General features: G+C 52.7%; 2 protein-coding genes across 3 annotated transcripts; one reads left to right on the forward strand and one right to left on the reverse strand.

Moving 5' to 3' along the window:
• Nucleotides 1–1,569: 1,569 nt before the first annotated feature.
• rasa1a (RAS p21 protein activator (GTPase activating protein) 1a) lies at nt 1,570–15,390 on the forward strand. Of its 2 annotated transcripts, none has more exons than XM_003975120.3 (25): nt 1,570–2,792; nt 7,544–7,696; nt 8,592–8,727; nt 8,827–8,897; nt 9,827–9,944; nt 10,023–10,054; nt 10,136–10,188; nt 10,316–10,466; nt 10,542–10,620; nt 10,698–10,821; nt 10,900–11,056; nt 11,132–11,219; nt 11,366–11,446; nt 11,545–11,702; nt 11,774–11,850; nt 12,664–12,836; nt 12,913–13,072; nt 13,170–13,312; nt 13,432–13,547; nt 13,674–13,760; nt 13,851–13,918; nt 13,993–14,081; nt 14,156–14,233; nt 14,301–14,435; nt 14,504–15,390. In XM_003975120.3, the coding sequence occupies exons 1-25, from the start codon at nt 2,278–2,280 to the stop codon at nt 14,585–14,587; spliced, it is 3,126 nt and encodes a 1,041-aa protein (XP_003975169.2). In that variant the 5' UTR covers nt 1,570–2,277; the 3' UTR covers nt 14,588–15,390. The 2 variants fall into 2 exon arrangements, with proteins under 2 accessions (XP_003975169.2, XP_029685339.1); XM_029829479.1 differs by lacking the exon at nt 1,570–2,792 and adding an exon at nt 5,347–5,603.
• An 80-nt stretch (nt 15,391–15,470) lies between these two features.
• Nucleotides 15,471–19,152, reverse strand: ccnh (cyclin H). Its single transcript, XM_003975036.3, has 9 exons — nt 18,751–19,152; nt 18,542–18,664; nt 18,384–18,457; nt 17,973–18,186; nt 17,723–17,886; nt 17,557–17,627; nt 17,365–17,470; nt 15,720–15,783; nt 15,471–15,607 (listed from the first exon to the last, which is right to left on the reverse strand). The coding sequence occupies exons 1-9, from the start codon at nt 18,865–18,867 to the stop codon at nt 15,581–15,583; spliced, it is 960 nt and encodes a 319-aa protein (XP_003975085.2). The 5' UTR covers nt 18,868–19,152; the 3' UTR covers nt 15,471–15,580.
• Nucleotides 19,153–21,144: the final 1,992 nt, after the last annotated feature.

Below are 21,144 nucleotides of genomic sequence, written 5' to 3' on the forward strand. Positions count from 1 at the left end.
AGGCCACGCGGGGCTACGTGTTACAGTGTCGAGCATGCAGGCACACTAGCTTTCACACTAACTAACACCAAACATCCTCAGTGAAATGTCACCTCGTACACACACACACACACACACCAGCAGAAAACGACCTGCTGCTTTTAACAATGTTACACGTCGTGTGTGAGGCTGAAAAAAAGGTGTTTGATTATAAGATCAGCGTTAACGCTAACAGCCAAGCGGTCCCACGTCAGCTCCAGTGGGGCGTCGGGTCGCGTCCGAGTTCGCACAAGTCACGTTTAGAAGCACGAAATCGGCAAAATCACGTGCGGGCCGCTTCCGTCTCACAATGGTAGCTTGTTCGGGGCAGGAAGCCAATAAACGACATTTACAAAAACACCAAAGACACAGTTGAAATGGGGGTTGGATGTGAAGCTCCTGCGTGCAGAAACATGGCGATGCTAACTGATGCTAACGGATGCTAACTGATCCCATTTTCCTCGCGCAGCTCTGCTTTAAAGCAACACATTTGTCTGTTTGAGTGTGAACTCTTGGCTCTCAGGGGCCTTTTTTTATTGGCGGTGTGGTGGATGTGCTTTCTGACGCGTGTGGGCTGATTCAGGAAGTTAGAAGTATGCGTTGATGCATTTTAATCTCTTCTCTTCACCACAGCCACAGATGCGGAGGGCGAGACGGCGTCCGCATGTGTTAACGGTGACAGAAGGAAGAGACCGTGAGAGGAAGTGTGCATGTGTGCGGTCGGCCCGTCACCCTCACTGACGCAGCGCCGCTGTGGCTTTGATGCTTCAACGGGCCACGGCGACACTTCGGCTCCGGCCAGAAGTTCCGGTTCTGCGCGTGCGGCCCGGATTAGTGCACAACGTCCTTCATCACCGCTGCATCCGAGGGATGAGACTCAAGTCTCCCAGCACATGAGGTCAGAGGTGGCGGAGGGTTGTCGGAGGAGGAGCCCCTCCCCCAAATCTTGACTGACGTCAAGATTTTACCGTTCGATGACCTTTGACCCCCAGCAGGAGGAAACTACGGCCATCAGCTCCTCGCTTGATGCGCGGGAGTTCAACAGTTTGTATCCCATCGCTCCTGTTATGTCCCTTCCACCCCCCCCCCCCCCCCCCCCCCCCCACTAATGCCAGTTGCTCTGAGATGGATCATGGTGGGTGTAATAGAGATGGCAGCTGCTCCCAGGGAGGAGGAGGAGGAGGAGGAGGAGGAAGAGGGAGAAGACCACCTCAGGCTAACTATGTTTCATATAAAACTGTTGATCACCAATGCCAGTAAAAGTAATTACCATTATATTACACATGTCCTATATATGGTTCTCCATTGTCCGAGTCATTTGGGACCTTTGCTGAGAAATAAGGCGTCATTTCTTTTCCTCCTTTGAACTGAAATATAAGCTGGAGTCAGGGAATGAGTGCGGTTCTCCAGTCGCCGTCCAGCCCCGCCGACAGGAGCAGGTTCGAGTCCAAGGGAACGTTTTCCTGGAACGCGCCGATTGACGATGTCATGGATCGTCTCCGGCGCGGCTCTGCGCTCGTTTGGCCGCGTCTGCGCGCTGAATGAGAGGATCGAGGGAGGGGAGAGGGCGCAGCGCAGTAGCGGGCACGCCAGGCAGCCACCAGCCCCGAAACATCCGAATAAAGACCAACTTAGCCTGTGTGCGCAAGGACCGTCTGCGGGCGCTGCGCGACATGGTAGTTCGCGTAAAACGCCGCACCGCGCCGGGATTTGGGTTTTAGCGCCGGTGGACCGGACGCCAGAGCGGGGTGGAAAGTGGGGGAGAGAGAAAACAACAACACTGGGAAAGGACGGCGTTGCCCTCAACGGCGACAATAAAGCAACGCTCCGCGACAAGTGGTCCGCTTGGTACCGAGGCTGACGTCCGGAAAGAACGCAAGAAGCAGCCAAGAGTCGCGCGTCGGAATTTTCTCTGGAGACGCCTTGACGCCCCTTTGCAGACGGCGTTTCCGAGTAAAGTTTAAACTCAGAAAACAATGAAGACGTAGCGAGCGAGAACTCATCAAGTGTCTCGAAGCAGTTAGCCGTCCCGCTAGCTTTAGCTCGGCTACCTGGCAGCGAGCGGAGGCTAACGCCCGCTAGTTGAGCCGCGCCAGCTACGTTAGCTTGTCGGCTAATGTTGACTGACTAGCCGAACGCGAATTAGAGAAACTTTTGCGGTTGTTTCCTCCGATCCCGAACGCTGAAGGCGCGTTGTGAGAACGGAGGGGAAGGGCGGGTTCCCTTCTGGACTTTTCCCCCTCTGCTCGGTTGCCTAATATGATGATGGCCGCGGAGGTCAGCAGTGAGGATACGGGCTCGGTCACCGCAGGGACGGGGGTGGCTGGCGGAGGAGGCCCGGAGACGGCCCCTTTCCCCTACTATCCCAGGCCGGACAGAGCGCGAGTCCCTGACATGGGACAGGGACCGGCGCCCACCGGTCGCCAACATCCAAACACCTCGCCGGACTCCTTCCTCGACACGAGTGTCACATATCCCCTGTCTGGTCTGGATATCAGCGGAGCAGGGAGTGGCGGAGCGGTCGGTGGACACACGCCTCTCCAAGGAACAAGCTCAGGGACCGGGAGCGGCGCTCGCTGCTCTCCCACTTCGGAGGGTCCGGCGAGCCGGATTTCACCCACATCGACAGGCCCCGATGGGCCCACCGTGTTCCCCCCACTGCCGCCGCCGCCTCCACCGCCCCCAGGCACCGTGGATGAAAGCGACATGCAGGATGGGACGGAATGCGATGAAGAAGAGGTGGTGTTTCCCCTCTCCGCACCCCCCACCAACCAGTGAGTATGCAGCCTCCCCCGGCTCCCCCAGCACCTCCGAACTGTTGCTGGCTCCTGCAACTTTAGAATTAGCAGCCCAGCAGATGCATCTGTACATCTGCAGCTCTTACAGAGGGTCGCTGCACGTCTGAGGACGCGCACGTGGCCGATCCAAAGGTGTTTGATCACTGGTGTCAGGAGCCAAATTTAGCTCCTGCATTGGCAAACGTCCGTCCTGACCTCCGCCACCTGATGGGCGTGATGGGGTCTCACCCTTAACGTTCTGTCCCTGTTCTTTTGGGGAGATTTACTCCAACACACACTCACACACACTCTCACACACACATACACTCTCACATACACGCTCACACACACTCACAATCACACACACAGGTGCGAGACACGGCCTCTTCCTCTGTTTTGGGACGTCGGTGGTTTGGTTGAAAGGGTTTGGCTTTTGAAAAATGATCTGCTTACAACTTTTTCGGGTTATTATTAGCCCACTTCCCCTTTTGTGTTGTGAAATGTGTGTGACGGGCGCGCGGCGCGACCTGCGCCGTTTTCCTTTTACGACCACTCCGCTTTGTCCGTGTTAAACGGCGAAGACGTTTAAAAACGCGGCAGGGAAATAAATGATCTTTTATTCCCCCCCTCCACCCCCAGCCTCCAGCTGTTTGCAACAGTCTCTTTCCTTTACGATTTATTCCCCTCTGCTGAAGCAGGATGCCTCGTCGCCGTGGCGACAGCAGCGGCGTTGAACCCCGCTGTTGCGTTCACCGGACCTGAAGGAGCCCGAGCTTGGTCCTGGCTCCTCAGCTGCGTCAGCGTTCCCGTCACCGGTCTGTTATAGCTGCTAAGAGATGCTAACAGCCTCCGACGGGAGTGTTGGGAACGTTGGGAACGCTAGAAACCTCCTGGCGGGGGCGGCCTGGCGGCGTTTGCCCGCCCCAAAATGCTAAATTGTCACATTGGCATTGTGCAACAGAGGAAATGTGCGTTTTTTTTAAGAGACAAACAGCAATCGGACACATCGGCAGCGTTGCGCAACATGGTCTCATCCATAAGTGGGACCTGATTCTGGAGCAGAGGACCTCGGAGGGGAGGTGGGCCCACGGCTCCTCCTGCCGCTCCAAACCTGCGGCCCTCTGCTCCGTTGAGAAACGAGGCGCCGCTCCTAGTTTCCACGGAGATTAGCGGGGATTTGAAGTTATAAAGGGTTTCCCTGAGGACCCAGAGGCAGCAGGAAAGATGGATTTGGGAATTGTAGCTCTGCAAATGTGTTTAACAGATTAGCCGTTAACATCACTGCAACTGTGGCGTTAATTGAGCTCCTTCAACCTGGTGCAGCTTTGGGAAGTGTTGGGAAACATGGAATTCCAAATATTTCTCAAGGATCGTGTCATATAGCTCGGATACTGCTAAGCTAACTGTCTGTCTGCCTGTCTGGAATGATCATTTTTAATTGAATTTAATTGTTTTTAGAAGGTTCTACATTATAAATTGGCTTTTCTCATCCCTGAGGCCTGTTGATTTCAATCCCAGGACTTTATGCTGAGCATCGATGAGGCAAAGCCTGTTTTCCATAGTTGCTCCGGCCTTCCCACAACATCCTGTCATGCCCTTCCAATATCCACACTGCCCTGCCCGTTCCCTGCCTGTTCCCTGCCCGTTCCCTGCCTGTTCCCTGCCTGTTCTCTGTCCGTTCCCTGCTAGTTCCCTGCCCGTTCCCTGCCCGTTCCATACACAACTTATTCTCGTTGTTTACTTGTGGGAACGAGCAGCAGGTAATAACGAAGGTCATTGCCACAGGTTTTGTTGCTGGCGCTGATTTTTAAAGCTCTATTTGAGCTCGGCAGTTTCACCTGTGGATCGGGACAGGATGGATCCCGATCATAGGAGGATCTTTTGCTGTCGGACTGTTTGAAATTCCCTTTTGGAAGTGAAGGGAATAATAGAATTAGTTTATTAGCTTAGCTCCATCTCTAGCACCAATTTACTTTAAAGGTTAGCGCGCGGCGCAATCTCATTTTGTAAAAGCATTCTTTTATTAATGGTTTCCTCTAAATAAGGTTTTTAATCGGGGGGGGGGGGGGGGGGGGGGGGGTCATGCCTCTGAAACAGCAGCAGGCTGTCAGGGCCCTGCAGGTGACACGGTCGACCACTAATGTAATAAAAGTGTCTCAGCGAGGCTGATTCACAGGCGGGAGGTGAACATTTCACTGTCAGCTGAGCAGGAAAATGATGCTAACAGGGAAAATGATGCTAACAGGGAGGCTTCTCCGAGACGGGAAGTCGTTCAGCTTGGAATTAAGCGACGTTCTGCTACGTCTGACGGCAGAACGTGCACGTTGAGCAGGGGTGAAACTGGGCGAATGTGCCGTGAACTTACTGCCTGTTTCGGGGTTGGCCGCTCATGCGTGCCTGGATGTTGGCGAGTTTCTCAGAGTGTTTGTTTGTACGGCGTGCGTGTGCGCGGACGTCACCGCCGGCCCGAACCAATCGGCTTCATGGGGGACAGGAGGAGGGGGCGGTAACAAACGGGAGCGGGATCAAGCGGGAGCGACAGGAAGCTAGAGGAGGGTAATCTGGGAGGCTGGCTGGATCACAGGTGGAGTCTTGGATGTTGCGGATTGTCCCGTCGGATGGGCGACGTCTGCTCTGAGGTGGCGGCTGAGCGTCACCAACATGCCCGGTAGAGACGCAGAGCTGCCGCGCCGCTCGCCACACCGCCGCTCGCCGTCTACGCCCGGGCAACAGCGCCGCCAGAGGAGCGGGCGCACCGCGTGAGACCATGGGGCGAGGGAGGGAGATGCAGCAGGCGGCGAACTCGGCGTAAGTGGGGCACCCGGCGGGGTCGCAGCGAGCAGACGGGGGCAGTTCCAGGGGCAATAACACGTGCACGTACCTAATGTATGATTCAGTGGTTTCATGTAAATGTCCCGTGTCGTGTGTAACGTGTGCGTTCCGTGTTTCAGACGTGTTCTGATGCTCCCTGAGTTTTGAAGCTGAAAGGGGCCGACAGTTGGTCTGTGGAGAGGTCTGAGAGGGACGGCAGAAGCTGCAGGAGGACGCAGGAAAGAACAGACTGAGACAGACTGAGACGCGACTCAGTCCGGGCAGAAAGAGCCCCATCTGCCCCGTTAGCCTCGGCGCCCTCAGAGACTCGGACAGAAAAAAAAAACCCCATTTGTCTGGAAAGCAGCTCTGCTAATGAGTGCACGGACGCGAACGCTGAATTATTGCATCATTAAAACCCAAATCTAATTTATATTTTACACTTTAAGACATTTATAATGGAGACAGTCCCAAGGCTGTCGCCCTCTGGGCGTCATTACTTCTGAGAAATGTATTTAGCACTTTTGTGTTGAGATCATGTCTAAAATATACATCTAAAGGAAGCCTTTGATGGGAATTAGCAGGCTTAATGCGCACGGCCACGGCTCTGATGACGCGTCTTTGAAGCCTTTCAACCTGAATAACACAGCTGCAAGGACTCGTGCGCATTAGAAATGCTAACGTGCGCTCGCACCGCGTCCTGGGGCGCCGCGTCCTGGGGCGCCGCGTCCTGGGGCGCCGCGTCCTGGGGCGCCGCGTCCTGGGGCGCCGCGTCCTGCTGCGCTCGTGTACCGACACGATCGGGCGATCCCGGTGCGTCTCGTGTTGGTTGTCAGACACATAGGCAGCAAATATTAGAGTTTATAAGTTACAGTAAATATAACATTAGCTTCCATTTCCTGAAGGTGTAGGTGCCAGGATAGTTGCACCGTGTGTGTGTGTGTGGGTGCGTGTGTGTGTGTGTGTGTGTGTGTGTGTGTGTGTGTGTTAGAAAGCTGTTTACCTAAAATTAAATTGTGCAAACTACGTGAATAATGCAGCTGAGCTGGAGGCGCCATACGGCAGCAGAGGAACGCCACAGTTGGCCGGTGATGCTACACACGCTCCTGAAGCAGGTGGAGAGATTCAACCTGGGGAACAGGTGAACGGGCTCTGTGTGTGCTCACCTGTGCACGTCTCTGATGGAGCGTGCACGGCCTGCGTCGTGGGAATGACACCAGTCCAAGTCCGCCGTGGGTTCAGGTCCTGGTGGTGCGTTCAGGTCCTGGAGGTGGGTTCAGGTCCTGGTGGTGCGTTCAGGTCCTGGAGGTGGGTTCAGGTCCTGGTGGTGGGTTCAGGTCCTGATGGTTTGTTCAGGCCCTGGTGGTGGGTTCAGGTCCTGGTGGTGGGTTCAGGTCCTGATGGTTTGTTCAGGTCCTGATGGTGCGTTCAGGTCCTGTTGATGCGTTCAGGTTCTGATGGTGCGTTCAGGTCCTCATGGTGCGTTTAGGTCCATCAGGGTCCCCCCCCCCCCCAGTGGTTTAGCTTTAGCTGTGGATTCTTAGGCGCCTCTGTTGTGTTGTATTTTGCTTTAGTGCCTGTCAGAACAACATCACTTCCCTCCATCACACCGGTGGTGCCTTCAGTATCGCTGCCCCCCTCCCCCCCCCCCCCCCCCCAGGAGGCTCCGCCGGCCTAAATTTGGACGAGCGTTCATTTTATTTTACCCCGGGTGGCTGAATTTTTAACCAGCTGTTACTCCGGTGCTCCTGTTTAATTCAGAGCTTTCATGCTTTGCTGGAACTCCTCGGGTTCTTCGGGGTTCTTCAGCTTTTAGCCGCTCGCCACGTCGGGGGTCTGAAACGTGTTCGTGTGAATGGCGCCAACAGTTCGGAGGCGCTCCTGAAGGATTCTGAGCGTCCGATGATCTCAGCCTCTGTACCTCCTCCCTCTTCCAGGTGGTACCATGGCAAGCTGGACCGAACCATCGCAGAGGAGCGGCTCCGCCAGGCTCGGAACCCCGGCAGCTACCTCATCAGGGAGAGCGACCGCCGGCCCGGCTCCTTCGTCCTCTCCTTCCTCAGTATGACCAACGTGGTCAACCACTTCAGGTACGGGCGCCATATTTGTAGCGTTCCAGTCAGGAACGTTCCGACTGGTGCTGTTACGAAACCCAGCTGGATCTGGCAGCAGTTGACGCTCAAATAAAGAGATAAGGGCCAAACAAGGGTAAATAATTACCTCAAAGCACCCTCACATGGTTTGGATACAGAATTCCCTATGAATCAGCAGCACGAGAAGTGACTGGAAAACTACCAGTACGTTGAAACGTCCCAGTCAGTCAAACCGACTGGGTTTTCCGACCCGCCAGTCAATAAATCGGGTCAGATTAGGCGGCGCGATCCGTCCGTCTGCTCCCTCTGTGGACAGGTTATATATTTATGATGAGGATCCATTATCTGGCGTTAAGAAGACACTCCTGCAGATTGAGGTCACGGGGAATGTTTGTGCTTCAAAGGAATGATTTACTTGGCACAAGATGGAGCAGAGCCAGTAAACCGGATCGATAAGCACGATTCCAAGAATAAAATGTATCATTAACGCTGCTGACCCGTCCCTCCGCCCACATCATTCCGCCCTTTTTGCTCTTTATCTTCAGCTTTGTGTTGTTTATCCCGACACGAGGACTTTTCCCACCTTGAATGCGTCCTAATAAAGCAACAGTTCCATCCTTCCCTTATGATGTCATCCACGCTGGACACAAGATTCCGGAAGGGATTTCCGATTGATACCTACACTTAGACGGGTTAATGTTCTGGGACGCACGCAGGAAATGAGTAACGACACGCAGGGAGGTTGTTAGCACCCCTCAATTAGGGATCCACTCAGCCGTCATGATGGGGTGGCAAAGCACGGGATTCTGAGTCACACCTGGGAAAAGTTCTGGCACCAATAGTTTGGGCCCACTCCACGCGGCAGGTCCGTCATCTCGCTTTCTTTTGGCAGGATCATCGCCATGTGTGGGGACTATTACATCGGCGGCCGGCGCTTCTCTTCCCTGTCAGACCTGATCGGGTATTACAGCTATGTGTCTTGTCTGCTGAAGGGGGAGAAACTCCTGTCACCGGTGGCACCTCCAGAGGCGAGTCGCACTTCCTGAAGCAACGCTACCCAGCTGAAGCTAATGCTAATGCTAACGCCCGGTCTTACTGCGATGTTGACCATTCTTGTGCTTCCTCAGCCTGTAGAAGACCGAAGGAGAGTGAGGGCCATACTTCCATACACCAAAGTGCCGGATACTGATGAAATCAGGCAAGTGTGCACGTCCGTGCCCGCGCGTTGATAATGAACTGGATTATGGACGCTAGCTGCTGCCAAATAGGCTCCGTCTTAGGCAAGATCACATTTCATTATCAGCCAAGTGCTGTCAAGAGTTCTGGAATAATTAACAGTAATAGATGTACTATTATTGCTAATAAATGATTAGTCAGGGTGTTAAAATGCGCCTGGCTACAGTTCCCAACTTGGCCCAAGACTCACGGAGTTTGAAAAGTCCCAGAAATGCTCTAAAATATGAATATAAATATGAATATGAACTCCCACATCAGGCAAGGAGGAGGAAAACTGCCAAGATCTCATTCAGGGCCCACACGCTTTGAGTGGTGTTAGCAAGCAGTAGCGATGAACGTGAACCTATCCCATATTTTAGAAATATGCTGCCATCAAGTTATGATCACAAATATCATGAAAATGACATTTTAGTTGCGCTTGTCAAATGTAAAAACTAGAAGTTGGGGTGGAGCCAGAAACAGGGCCAGGAAAGTGCTGTTATTGGTCGGACTCTTTAAGACACTAAAGTGAGCGGTTTTTTTCCTCCTCCACTCCACAATAGCGAGGTTGTGTTGCAGCCTAGATTCTCTCAGACTCTTCCTTCTCCTCCTCGCTGCAGCCTGCACAGCACATCAGCTGACTTGTGAATGAAAAACAGCCTTGTGTGTCTCATTCACCTGGCACAGTTTCCGATGAGCCGAGCTCTCATTTCCGCAATCTGATAACCATCTGTCTGAAGTCAAGTTTACCACCAAACCACAGCTTAAGCTAAGTTAGACGTTGAAGCGGCAGATTGTAAACCGAGGCAGGGGAGACCCCTGCTGGTGATGGGCGAGAACTACACCATCGCTGTCGCAGAAGGCTGGTGTCAAATGAGTTTGTGGAGCTCATTTCTCATTCCTATTTTTTAGCTTCCTTAAAGGGGACATGTTTATTGTTCACAATGAACTGGATGACGGTTGGATGTGGGTGACCAACGTCCGCACCGAGGAGCAGGGCCTCATCGTGGAGGATCTGGTGGAGGAGGTGGTGAGTGTTTTGGCTGTCAAGTGTTACCCCGGTGGAGTGCAAAAGAACCATCCTAATGACTAAATGGTACCTTTTTAGGGGCGAGAGGAGGATCCACACGAGGGAAAAGTGTAAGCATTTGTTCACAAACCCAACGTTCCTCGGTCGTTCGTAAATATGGAGACTTGATTTCTGCGCATCTTTTCGCACAGCTGGTATCACGGGAAGATCACCAAGCAGGAGGCCTACAACCTGCTGATGACAGGTACGTTCTTCATTTCCTGACTAACACCAGGATTAATCGCCTACCTGGCTGTATGAACTTACAGACGCATTGAACTCCAGCTACGCGCTAACACTTTGCTTCTGTCTCGCCGCCCGTCATCCACCAGTCGGCCAAGTGTGCGGCTTCCTGGTCCGGCCGTCGGACAACACACCTGGGGATTACTCCCTGTTTTTTCGCACCAATGAAAACATCCAAAGGTTCAAGATCTCCCCCACACCCAACAATCAGTACATGATGGGCGGGAGGTACTACAACAGGTACGGACGCCACTGTCTAAGCTGTCCGGCCGTTGGCTTCCTGTGTTTTCATTTTTTTTTGTGAACGTCCAACAGTGTCGGCGACATCATCGACCATTACAAGAAGGAGCAGATCGTGGAGGGCTACAACCTGAAAGAGCCTGTTTCCGTGCAGGTAACCGCTACCCGGCCGGGCCGCCGCGACGCGCTCGGCACAACTGCGCTTCAGTCCGCTTGTTTTTCTACTTGCAGCACCAGGAGCAGGTTTTCACTGACACGGTGGACGGCAGAGAAATTTATAACACTATCAGGCGGAAAACAAAAGACGCTTTCTACAAAAACATTGTGAAGAAAGGCTACCTCCTGTTCAACAAAGGTGAGGGAGCTGTGACGTCAGAACGGGCGCCGTTTCTGGGCCGGGGCTGCACGCCTGACCCGCTCCTCTCACCCTCAGGCAAAGGCAAGCGATGGAAGAACCTCTACTTCATCCTGGAGGGGAACGACGCCCAGCTCATCTACTTTGAGAGCGAGAAGAGAGCAACCAAACCCAAAGGGCTGATCGATCTCAGCGTGTGCTCCGTCTACGGTGTTCACGACAGCCTGTTTGGCAGGTGAGATGTGACATCGTGGCTGTTTCCTTTGCACAAAGTCCGGTTCTCAAACTTCTGGTGGTTTTTGTCCTGCAGGCCAAACTGTTTCCAGATCGTCGTGCAGCACTTTAGCGAGGAACAGTACATATTCTACTTTGCTGGGGAGGCTTCAGAGCACGCGCAGGTAATAAAAGCTCCATCCCACCAACAACTGGCTTCTCTAAAATTGAAGCCCTTTATTGTGGTTTATAGACTGAACAACAGGTCGTGTTCATCCCAAAGAAGCTGCGTTTGCCTCATAAACGTTCCGCGTGTCTTCTCTTTTTGCAGGATTGGATGAAATGCCTTCAGACGTTCTGCAGTAACTTAAGGAAAACCACTCAGCAGCCTTCCAACAAGAGGCTTAGACAGGTGTGACGCTGAACTGAAGCCCAGTGATTGATGTCGCTCCTCAGGAGAACACAGTTTTCCCAGTAAACGCTGCTCTGTTTGTCTGGCTCCGCCCTCAGGTGAGCAGCCTGATGCTGTACGTGGAGGAGGCCCACAAGCTGCCGGTCAAGTACTTCACCAGCCCCTACTGTAACATCTACCTGAACAGTGTCCAGGTGGCCAAGACGCACCCCAGGGAGGGCCAGAACCCTGTTTTCACCGAGGAATTCATCTTCGAGTGAGTCCGCCACACATCTGGAGTCGTCCGCCCGCCCGGACGGCCGCCTGACAAACTCTTTGTCGTTGCAGCGACCTGTCGAGCGAAATCAACCGATTTGAGATCAGCCTGAGCAACAAGACGAAGAAGAGCAAAGAGAGCGACATCTGTAAGCGCACGCCGCCTTTTTCACTCCCACGCTGCTCCCGTCCTCCTCACGCGTCCTCTCCGACCTCCTCGCGCGTCTTCTCCGACCTCCTCGCGCGTCCTCTCCGACCTCCTCGCGCGTCCTCTCCGACCTCCTCGCGCGTCCTCTCTGTCCTCCTCACGCGTCCTCTCCGACCTCCTCGCGCGTCCTCTCCGTCCTCCTCGCGCGTCCTCTCCGACCTCCTCGCGCGTCCTCTCCGTCCTCCTCGCGCGTCCTCTCCGTCCTCCTCGCGCGTCCTCTCCGTCCTCCTCGCGCGTCCTCTCCGTCCTCCTCACGCGTCCTCTCCGTCCTCCTCACGCGTCCTCTCCGACCTCCTCACGCGTCTTCTCCGACCTCCTCACGCGTCCTCTCCGTCCTCCTCACGCGTCTTCTCCGTCCTCCTCACGCGTCTTCTCCGTCCTCCTCACGCGTCCTCTCCGTCCTCCTCACGCGTCCTCTCCGTCCTCCTCACGCGTCCTCTCTGTCCTCCTCACGCGTCCTCTCCGTCCTCCTCGCGCGTCCTCTCCGACCTCCTCGCGCGTCCTCTCCGTCCGCCTCGCGCGTCCTCCTCACGCGTCCTCTCCGTCCTCCTCACGCGTCCTCTCCGTCCGCCTCACGCGTCCTCCTCACGCGTCCTCTCCGTCCTCCTCGCGCGTCCTCTCCGACCTCCTCACGCGTCCTCTCCGACCTCCTCACGCGTCCTCTCCGTCCGCCTCACGCGTCCTCCTCACGCGTCCTCTCCGTCCTCCTCGCGCGTCCTCTCCGACCTCCTCACGCGTCCTCTCTGTCCGCCAGTGTTCATGCGCTGCCAGCTGAACCGTCTCCAGAGGGGACAGATGATCGACGAGTGGTTCCCGCTCAGCTCCCACGTGCCCCTGAAGGGCATCGAGCCGGGCTCGCTGCGAGTACGCGCCCGGTACTCCGTGGAGAAGATCATGCCCGAGGAGGAGTACAGCGAGTTCAAAGAGGTCTGTGGGGGGGTTACGGTCGATCCGTCTGTAAACGGGCCACAACAACTGTTGGCTTTTCTCCCCCTCCCCCCAGATGATCTTGCAGAAAGAGTTCCACGTCATCTACGCTCTGGCCCACGTTTGTGGGCAGGACCGCACCTTACTGGCCAGCCTCCTGCTGAAGATCTTCAGGCACGAGAAGGCTGAAGCGCCTCTACTCAGGACCCTCAACGACAGGGAAATCAGCATGGAAGGTAACTAAAGACGCACGAGTGAATCTCAACATCGCCGGGTGGCTTCCTCCGCCCGAGGTTCGACACTGACGCGTTTCCCCCGTCGCACCGCAACCAGACGAGGCGACGACGTTGTTCAGAGCGACCACGCTCGCCAGCACGCTGATGGAGCAGTACATGAAAGCCACGGCAACGCCGTTTGTCCACCACGCTCTCAAAGACACCATCCTCAGGATCATGGAGAGCAAGCAGTCCTGCGAGGTACAGGGAGGGTGGAGGAGGGGTCTTCGGTTCTCCTCTGGTTCTTCCTTCAGTCCACCCAGGTTCCTGGAGACCTCAGACATCTGTTGAAAGAAAGGCTTTTTCTCTTCCCCCTCAAGCTGAACCCTTCTAAACTGGAGAAGAACGAGGACGTGAACCTCAACCTGTCTCATCTCCTCAACATCTTGTCTGAACTGGTGGAGAAGATCTTCATGGCTGCAGAGATCCTCCCACCGTAAGAACGCACACACACACACGCACACGCGCGCCCGTATCGTCCACACTGGTGTTCAGATGGTTAAAGTGACTGCTGAGATCGAGACACGTGGATCTAATGGACCTGAATCTGTGATGATGACAGGACGTTACGGTTCATCTACGGCTGTCTGCAAAAGTCCGTGCAGCAGAAGTGGCCCAACAACACCACCATGAGGACCAGAGTTGTAAGGTACGTGTGTGCTTTTACAGCTCGATCACCAATCGATCAGAACTTTCTATGTTTGGCCTTCACCTGTTCTCCCCCCCCCCCCCCCCTCAGTGGTTTTGTCTTTCTAAGACTCATCTGTCCGGCCATCCTCAACCCCAGAATGTTCAACATCATCACTGGTTAGCATGACTTTAAAACAAGCACCCAACCCCCGTGTGCACGGTGGCCTTGAACCAGCTGTGCTTCTTTGCAGACCCGCCGTCTTCTGCAGCAGGCCGGACCCTCACGCTGGTGGCCAAGTCGGTCCAGAACCTCGCCAACCTGGTTGAATTTGGCGCTAAAGTACGCTCGAATTGATCATAACATACAGTAGCCGTGTCCCAACAGCTCCATTACTCGTGGTTTTGTGCCCACAGGAGCCCTACATGGAGGGCGTGAACCCCTTCATCAAAAACAACAAACAGAGGATGATCATGTTTCTGGATGAGTTGGGGGTGAGCTGCACTTCGCCCTTTCATGAAACGAGCTTCACGAGCTTCACGTTCCCTCCTGTGCTCGCAGAATGTCCCCGACCTGCCCGAAGTCACCGAGCACTTTAGAACGGACCTGTCCCGGGACCTGGCCGCCCTGCACGAGGTGTGCGTCGCCCACTCGGACGAGCTGCGGACGCTGAGCAACGGGAGGGGCGCGCAGCAGGTGAGAGACCGCCCGAGCGCGGCGGCGCCGCGCCGCAGCCGGTTCTAACCGCCGTTTCCTCTGCGCAGCACGTGCTGAAAAAGCTGCTGGCCATCACGGAGCTCCTCCAGCAGAAGCAGACTCAGTACGCCATGTCCAACAGCAACAGGTAGTACCGCACTCCTCCTCCCATGTTCCCATCCTCCCGTCGGGCCTCCTGCAGCGGAACGCAGCACCGAGGAGTCGTAGCATGTGCCGCCCTCATCACCTCGGCACCCCTCCCGCCACCACCCTCCATCCTGTCCTCTTCCGACGCTCCCACCCGTCCCCACTCATCTTGCCATTTTGTCCCAGTCACCCCGAGAGAGCTATGCAACAACAGCAGCAGAGTGCGACCGATGCAGTACTTACACCCCAAATCAAAAATAAGATCCTTGCTCCAGTGACCGAGAGCGGTGTGCACGACAAACCCGTCTGTCCCCTCAGACTGTGTTTTGCTAGCAGCTTGCCAAGTGTGCTGCCCCCTACTGCCCAGCGAGGAAACTGACAAGCTAGTTCTCAGCCCCTTTTCTCATAACTGGATTTTGAGCGATGATGCTTTTTATACTGTAATTGACTGATTTATTTTAAAGGTGGAGACAATATCATGCTGATGCTAGCGTTTCTGTTTATTTGTCCTTTTATCTTTCTTTGTTTTCGAGATTGGAACAAATTCTTTCAGTTATTTTTTATTACGAATAAATTCTCTTGCTGGAATCATGAGTTTATAAGTATGAGCTGAGTATTTCTCCCTACTGATTGTATCAGCTTTCGGATTCTTTGGTTAAGTTTTTCCTTTTTTGTTGGCAACTTTTCCATGTCAGAAAAGACACGTAATCAGAAACCAAGTAAACGTGTTTACAGCCGTAAATTTTTGGAATAGTTCAGACTGTACCAGACGTGCATGCACTTATTAAACATTCTTTTGTAAAGTAGATCACAGAGTCGTTCATTGTTGCCCGACAGCGTGAGAACGCGGGTGTGAAATCCCCCCACGGACAGAAATGTGTCCGGACAAAGTGTAGAAAAATAGCTTTATTCTTTCAGGAGGGAGAGCGCAGGTCGGAATAACATCGCAATCATCCCGTCTGCTCCCAAACTCTGTGGCTTCCTCAGCGTCTGCAGCCCTAAATCAGGTCTTCATCGGTCCACTCCTGCAGAGACAATCGTGAAACGCCGTCATCCTTCCAGCCCAAATCCACCATTCCGCCGAAAATCCTCGAAAAAAAATGGAATCGACTGAGGGGGGAAAAAAAACCACCTCACCTCTTCTGTCAGACGTGGTTCTTTGGCGACGTGGCCGTCCTCCTCGTACCCTCGTTTTCTTTTACTGCAACACAAAGACGCCGCCGTGATCACCTGATTCCGGTCAGAACTTTGCAAGCTGTTATTGCCGATGACCTCTGTGACCTCTGTGTTTGTCTGGGCCGTCTGATCTAGATTCTAGTGCACCACCACCACCACCACCACCACCACCATCATCATCATCAGTAGCTGTAGTTTACCTCCTCCCCCCCGACGTCAGTCCGTCCCTGTGTGAATGTCCAAGTGTCCATGTGGTAACGTGTCCAAACTTTATCTTACAGGACAGAGTGCACCATCATGTCACTGGCTGCTGCCATCCAGATAATGTGAGTTTTTCATGACGTTCGCGGCCGAGAATCAAACGTGCGGCGGAACGTGCGGCCGTACCCCACACGGTGCATGTCTGAAGCTGGTTTGTGTTCGTAAGCATGAGGCCTCGATTCCCCCGCTGTTCAAACGCAATACAGCCGCGTCCCCGTGGGACGCCACTCGCACTGTCCTCCGAAGCTCTCGCCAAAACGCTCCAGACGCCCACGCCGAGCTCAACTGCTTCCTCTCAGAGGTTTTCTTTCAAGACGACGGATCCTGCCAGACCCCCCCTCCCCCCTCCTCCCCCTCCAGGGTGGATCCAGATGACGTTCTGCCCAAAGTAGCGTTTGTTTGCTGCCGTCAGGGAACTCTGTACCCGGCGCCTCTTTTTCCCAGATGACAAGAGCCTTAACTGCCCTCACGCCATCTGCCCACGCCCACCCCCCCACCGGACGGTCGACGACGCGCTTTACCCACAAACCCGCTTCCTGGACCACAACTTCTTCCACTGTTGTGCGTTGCTTTGGTTGTTGATCCGCTCCGTCGTTTGTGTGATTCTAGCCGAACCGAGCTGTGTAGGAGACGTTTGTAACCGCCCCCGCGTGCACGTGTCGACCCTGAACGCATCCCAGTGGGCCTACACACATATGCTGCTTTAACTAACGCCACTCAACTGTGGAGGGTAAACAAACAAACAAACAAACAAGCTTTCGTGCATCTCGCCATCCTCACGAGTGACGCTCCAGTACACCTTTTGCACCGACTGTTTTCTTATCGACCGGTCCCGAGAAGTTATGCCACGCGCAGGTGTTGAGGCCCCCATCGCAGCCGCGGTGGGGGGGCCTTGGCGAGCACCCTGGGGACCCGCTTGGTCGCCGGGGTGTCCGGAGCTGTGCCTGTCCTAACTCGGGATTTGACCAAACTGTTTACCGTAGTTGCACTGAAGATAACACGGACCTCACCGACCTCACCAAGTGTTAAACGGACAGCTCGTGCTGACGGAGACCCGAATAACGAGTGAGCCCGAAAGACTCGTTAGCAATACCAATATATCAGCTGTGCTACGCGGTTTGGCGGCTGTAGGTAGGAATGTGGCGTGCTGTTGTACTTCCTTTATGTATTTCATACAGCTGATGTGCTCCTTTTTTATTTTTCTACCTGATATTGAACCTTTTTGCATCTTAGATACAACCTGGCTAAAATAAAACTTGCTACCTGTGGCAAATGGAATCTTCAGTTTCTTGCCGGGGTCATTGTACACTTTTGTCTCAAATGCCGATAAAATTCATCTCCTTACTTGCTCGATGTGGAAAATTCAGCATGGTTCCTCTCCAGCTTGTGCTTGTATAAGTTTACCTCCTCTGCCTTGGGAAGTTCATATTTCTTTAAGAGGATTTTTATCCCTGCATGAGCAGAAAACCGGAACAGATTATTCGACGGCTCACTGTCGCCATCTTGTGGTGGCAAATGGCTGGCGCAGCATACTCACGTCGTAGTGAATCATACATCCTTGCGAGCATTTCTTTATCTCCCTTCAACCCCAAACATTCTGTCAGGTAGCTTCGAGCAGCATTTAACAGAAAAAAAAACAGTTACGTTTAAATGCATTTAATATTTCTAACTCACCAGAGATGCTCCGAAACTCCTCGCGTTACCTCTCCAAGTTGAGACCGGCTCTTAAGGCGCTGTTGAGTATGGCTGCCAGGGCGATCTGAGACGGAGGGAACAGCAGTCCCGCGTCGGTGATGGCTGCCTGAGTCAGAAAGTCGTCAGAGCTCTTCCTCAACGATTCTGGGTTCTCCAGCGTAGGGAACCGTGTCTGCGATGATGTTGAAGAAAGGGAAGAATTAACTAAGAGGGGACAACGAATCCGAGGTTTCAGTGTCTCACCCCCTGCTAAACAACCTTGAGGTCAATGAGCAGCCCCTCCAGGGGTCTGTAGGGGTTGTGGACGACCAGGTGAAAGTTGAGCTGTTGGATGAGCAGAAGTTCGTACTCCAGGATCTGCTCCAGAACCCTCTCCTGCCCCGCCGGGCTCTCCTGAACCAGGTTGCCCACAAACTGGGTGCTGGACACATTGAACTCATCCACTTTACAGGACAGGTACGCACACGTCAACCTGAGAAAAGACGATGGCTTGATATCATATCATCACCATAAAAAGCATGCTTTTCCTGTAATAACTGGGTTTTTTTGTATGAATACTCCCTGTATAAGATTAATAACTCATTTCAAATGCAACTATGCACATTGAGCAGCGGTTTAACTCGCTGTGACAGTCAAACATGAGAATTCCAACCAAAGCTCCGTCCTTACATGATAATCCTGGGATGGTATTCCATGATGGAGTTGTTCAGGTAGAATCTTCTGAAGTACATGATCCCTGTACCCTGGCAGGGTTCAGACACGCCTCAGCACACACATCACATCTATGTGGCACATATATCGCAAACGTACAGAAAAAGCACACATACCACGACAGATTTGGGCATTGCTGGTTTAAATGCGTTACAGAAATCCAGCATTCTCCTCTCGTAGTATCTGAATAAAACGTCTTCTTCATTCCGCTCCAGAAATATGGATTCATTGGCTCCAGACTGTTTGATTCATAAAGAAGGAGAAATCATAACCAGGGAGAAAAGTTAGGGATTGGAAGTTTAACGTTAGCGTGAGAGCTACTCACCTTCCCACTCTCCAGGATCTTATTGCGGAATTTCTGGTTCGCTTTGCAGCGCATATGCTCCAGCTCATCCTCACTTTTAAAGATCCAGAACCTTTTGTGGGAACTGTTGTGGAACATGACAAGTTCTAGAAGAACGCGCCGGGTTTGAAGAACGTCAGAGGCGCTATCCCGCTCTCTCTGCTGGCGAAAATGTCTACTAGCTGGCTTTAATTTACCGTTTTATTCCAGAGATTAAACCCTATATAGAACCCGCTATATCGTTGACACGAATGATGTGATGTCAAAAACGAGCTCCTCGAACTTTGGCTCCAATTTCAAAATTCATCTCGCGAAGAAAAACGGATGCGGGTCGGTCGCAAGCCAAACTGCGTCATTCGCGTCGCGGTCTGATGACGCAATAAACCGTAATGTACGATAGACCGCGCAAGACAGATTTATTCACAGGAGGCGGGCGTTTATTGGACAAGCACAGGTGAACCCAAAACACAGCGGCCTTCATACGATTAAAAAACGCGATTGTTTAACGCTGCGATTAGTTAATGGGCTTAAAAAAATGCCAATAGTATGAATAGAAAAATCCAATTTTTTGCAAACAAGTGAAAAACTGAATATTTTATCAAAAATGCTAAGTATACATTCATATTCAGTTCAGTACATAAATTACAATTAAATATAGACAATACAAATATTTAAGGATAGATTAATGGTAACACACGCGCACACACACATAGATTTAATCTCACTGTACAACTTGAGTGGAAATATCGGATGGTCTGTTCTGTTTAATAGCCCACCTGCATTTTGAATTCACTGTCTCGGCTGAATAAAAAGCATACCAGAAACGGAATCACACACACCATCCCCATGTTTAGACGGCGCCTCAACCCCCACCCGTGTGTAGCTCTATTTGCATAAACATGAGTAATTTATGAATAATAAATACGCGTGCTTCCAGCGGGCGCTGTTAATTTGCATATCACCACAGCCACCGTTTTATTAGGCTACCTTAGTGCGCCGTTATCGTCAAGCCCTTCAAGACTGCTTAAGCCAGAATCAAAGAAATAAACCTTTAACAGGTATGTGCAGAGAACTTTTAATACCTTAATCTGTCTCTGTAACAGGTGGGAAAATACGATTTTAACCTCGCTGCGCTTCACCTGGACGTGTGATAGGCCTACAAAGCGCTGCGCGCTTATTGTGCAGGATTGCGCCTTCACTTGCAGCCAGACTTTGACTGTAAATTGCATAAACATGAAGCAGCGATGCATTATTGATGAGCGCGTTGCAACGTTTACTGTAGTGCGCGTGTTTGCGCTGCATATTTGTGTCTGACAGCGGCGGCTGCACAAACAGCCGAAACAGGAGGAATTAAGCTAATTCCTCCTGTTTTGGTGTTGCCTGCATATTTTTCCACTTTTAAAAATGTGTGCTAAATGTCTTGTATTTCCTTTGCATGGTTTGTAATTTCTATTTTGCTTTGAAGGATTTATTCTTTGCATTCGAGTCAGAATTTATGACATTTTATGCATTATGTCGGGCTTGTCTATCAGCCTTTGCGTTTATAAAATGCAGGCCGTGTTTATAGGGGGACGATCTTTTAACAGAATAACAGGATCCATAAACAATTAATCTCATCCCAACGAATTAACGACTGGTGCGTTGGGAATGGTTTTAAATTATTTGTCATGCCTTGAGTGTAGCAAAATATCTGTCTCATCAGAGAAATCATTCTATGAAATCACCCCGAATTATTTCTCTGACCACTGACTCAGCTAATTCCGCTTTCGCCTTTTCTTCTCCGGTAATTCTGAATTCCTTCCATCAATCGCAGCTTTACGCGCCGACAAACACAATTAAACCCTCGCCCAGGCTCCTCCAGCTTGTGCATATTAATTATTCTGCCCAGCATCCTCTCACGCACGCGTGCGCGCCGCTCGGTTGCCGCGGCAACCAGGAGTGGCAGCTCTGATTTCAGATGACGCCTTCAAGGACACCGGTGCGGGCTCCGGTTCGGGTGATGCGCGCTGCTGCTGCTGGGCACAGACGGAGACGGCGAAGCAAAATGGCTGTCACCCTCTGCCACCTTTTCCAAGTCTCTTTCATTTGCTTTGTACTGTTTTGGTTTTCATAACCTGCGCGTGGATCACGAGGGATATTTCCGAACGTGATTGTTGCCACCGAAACGCCTCACGGGCCTGAGCCGCCGCCCGGCTGTTGCATTTACAAATCCGGCTGCCTGTTTCTGGCTTTGTGTTCCAATCCGTCCGTACACTGGTTTCCTCAGGTTGGCATTAAGCCGCCGTCCCCCTCCCCCCTCCAGACACTCAACGCCCCCCTCCCATCTCTCTCGGTCTCTAATTGAGCTTTGTGTCTACCTCCATCTCCATTCAAATC

The sequence above is a fragment of the Takifugu rubripes genome, chromosome 21 (assembly GCF_901000725.2).
Source record: "Takifugu rubripes chromosome 21, fTakRub1.2, whole genome shotgun sequence".
Lineage (NCBI taxonomy): Eukaryota > Metazoa > Chordata > Actinopteri > Tetraodontiformes > Tetraodontidae > Takifugu > Takifugu rubripes.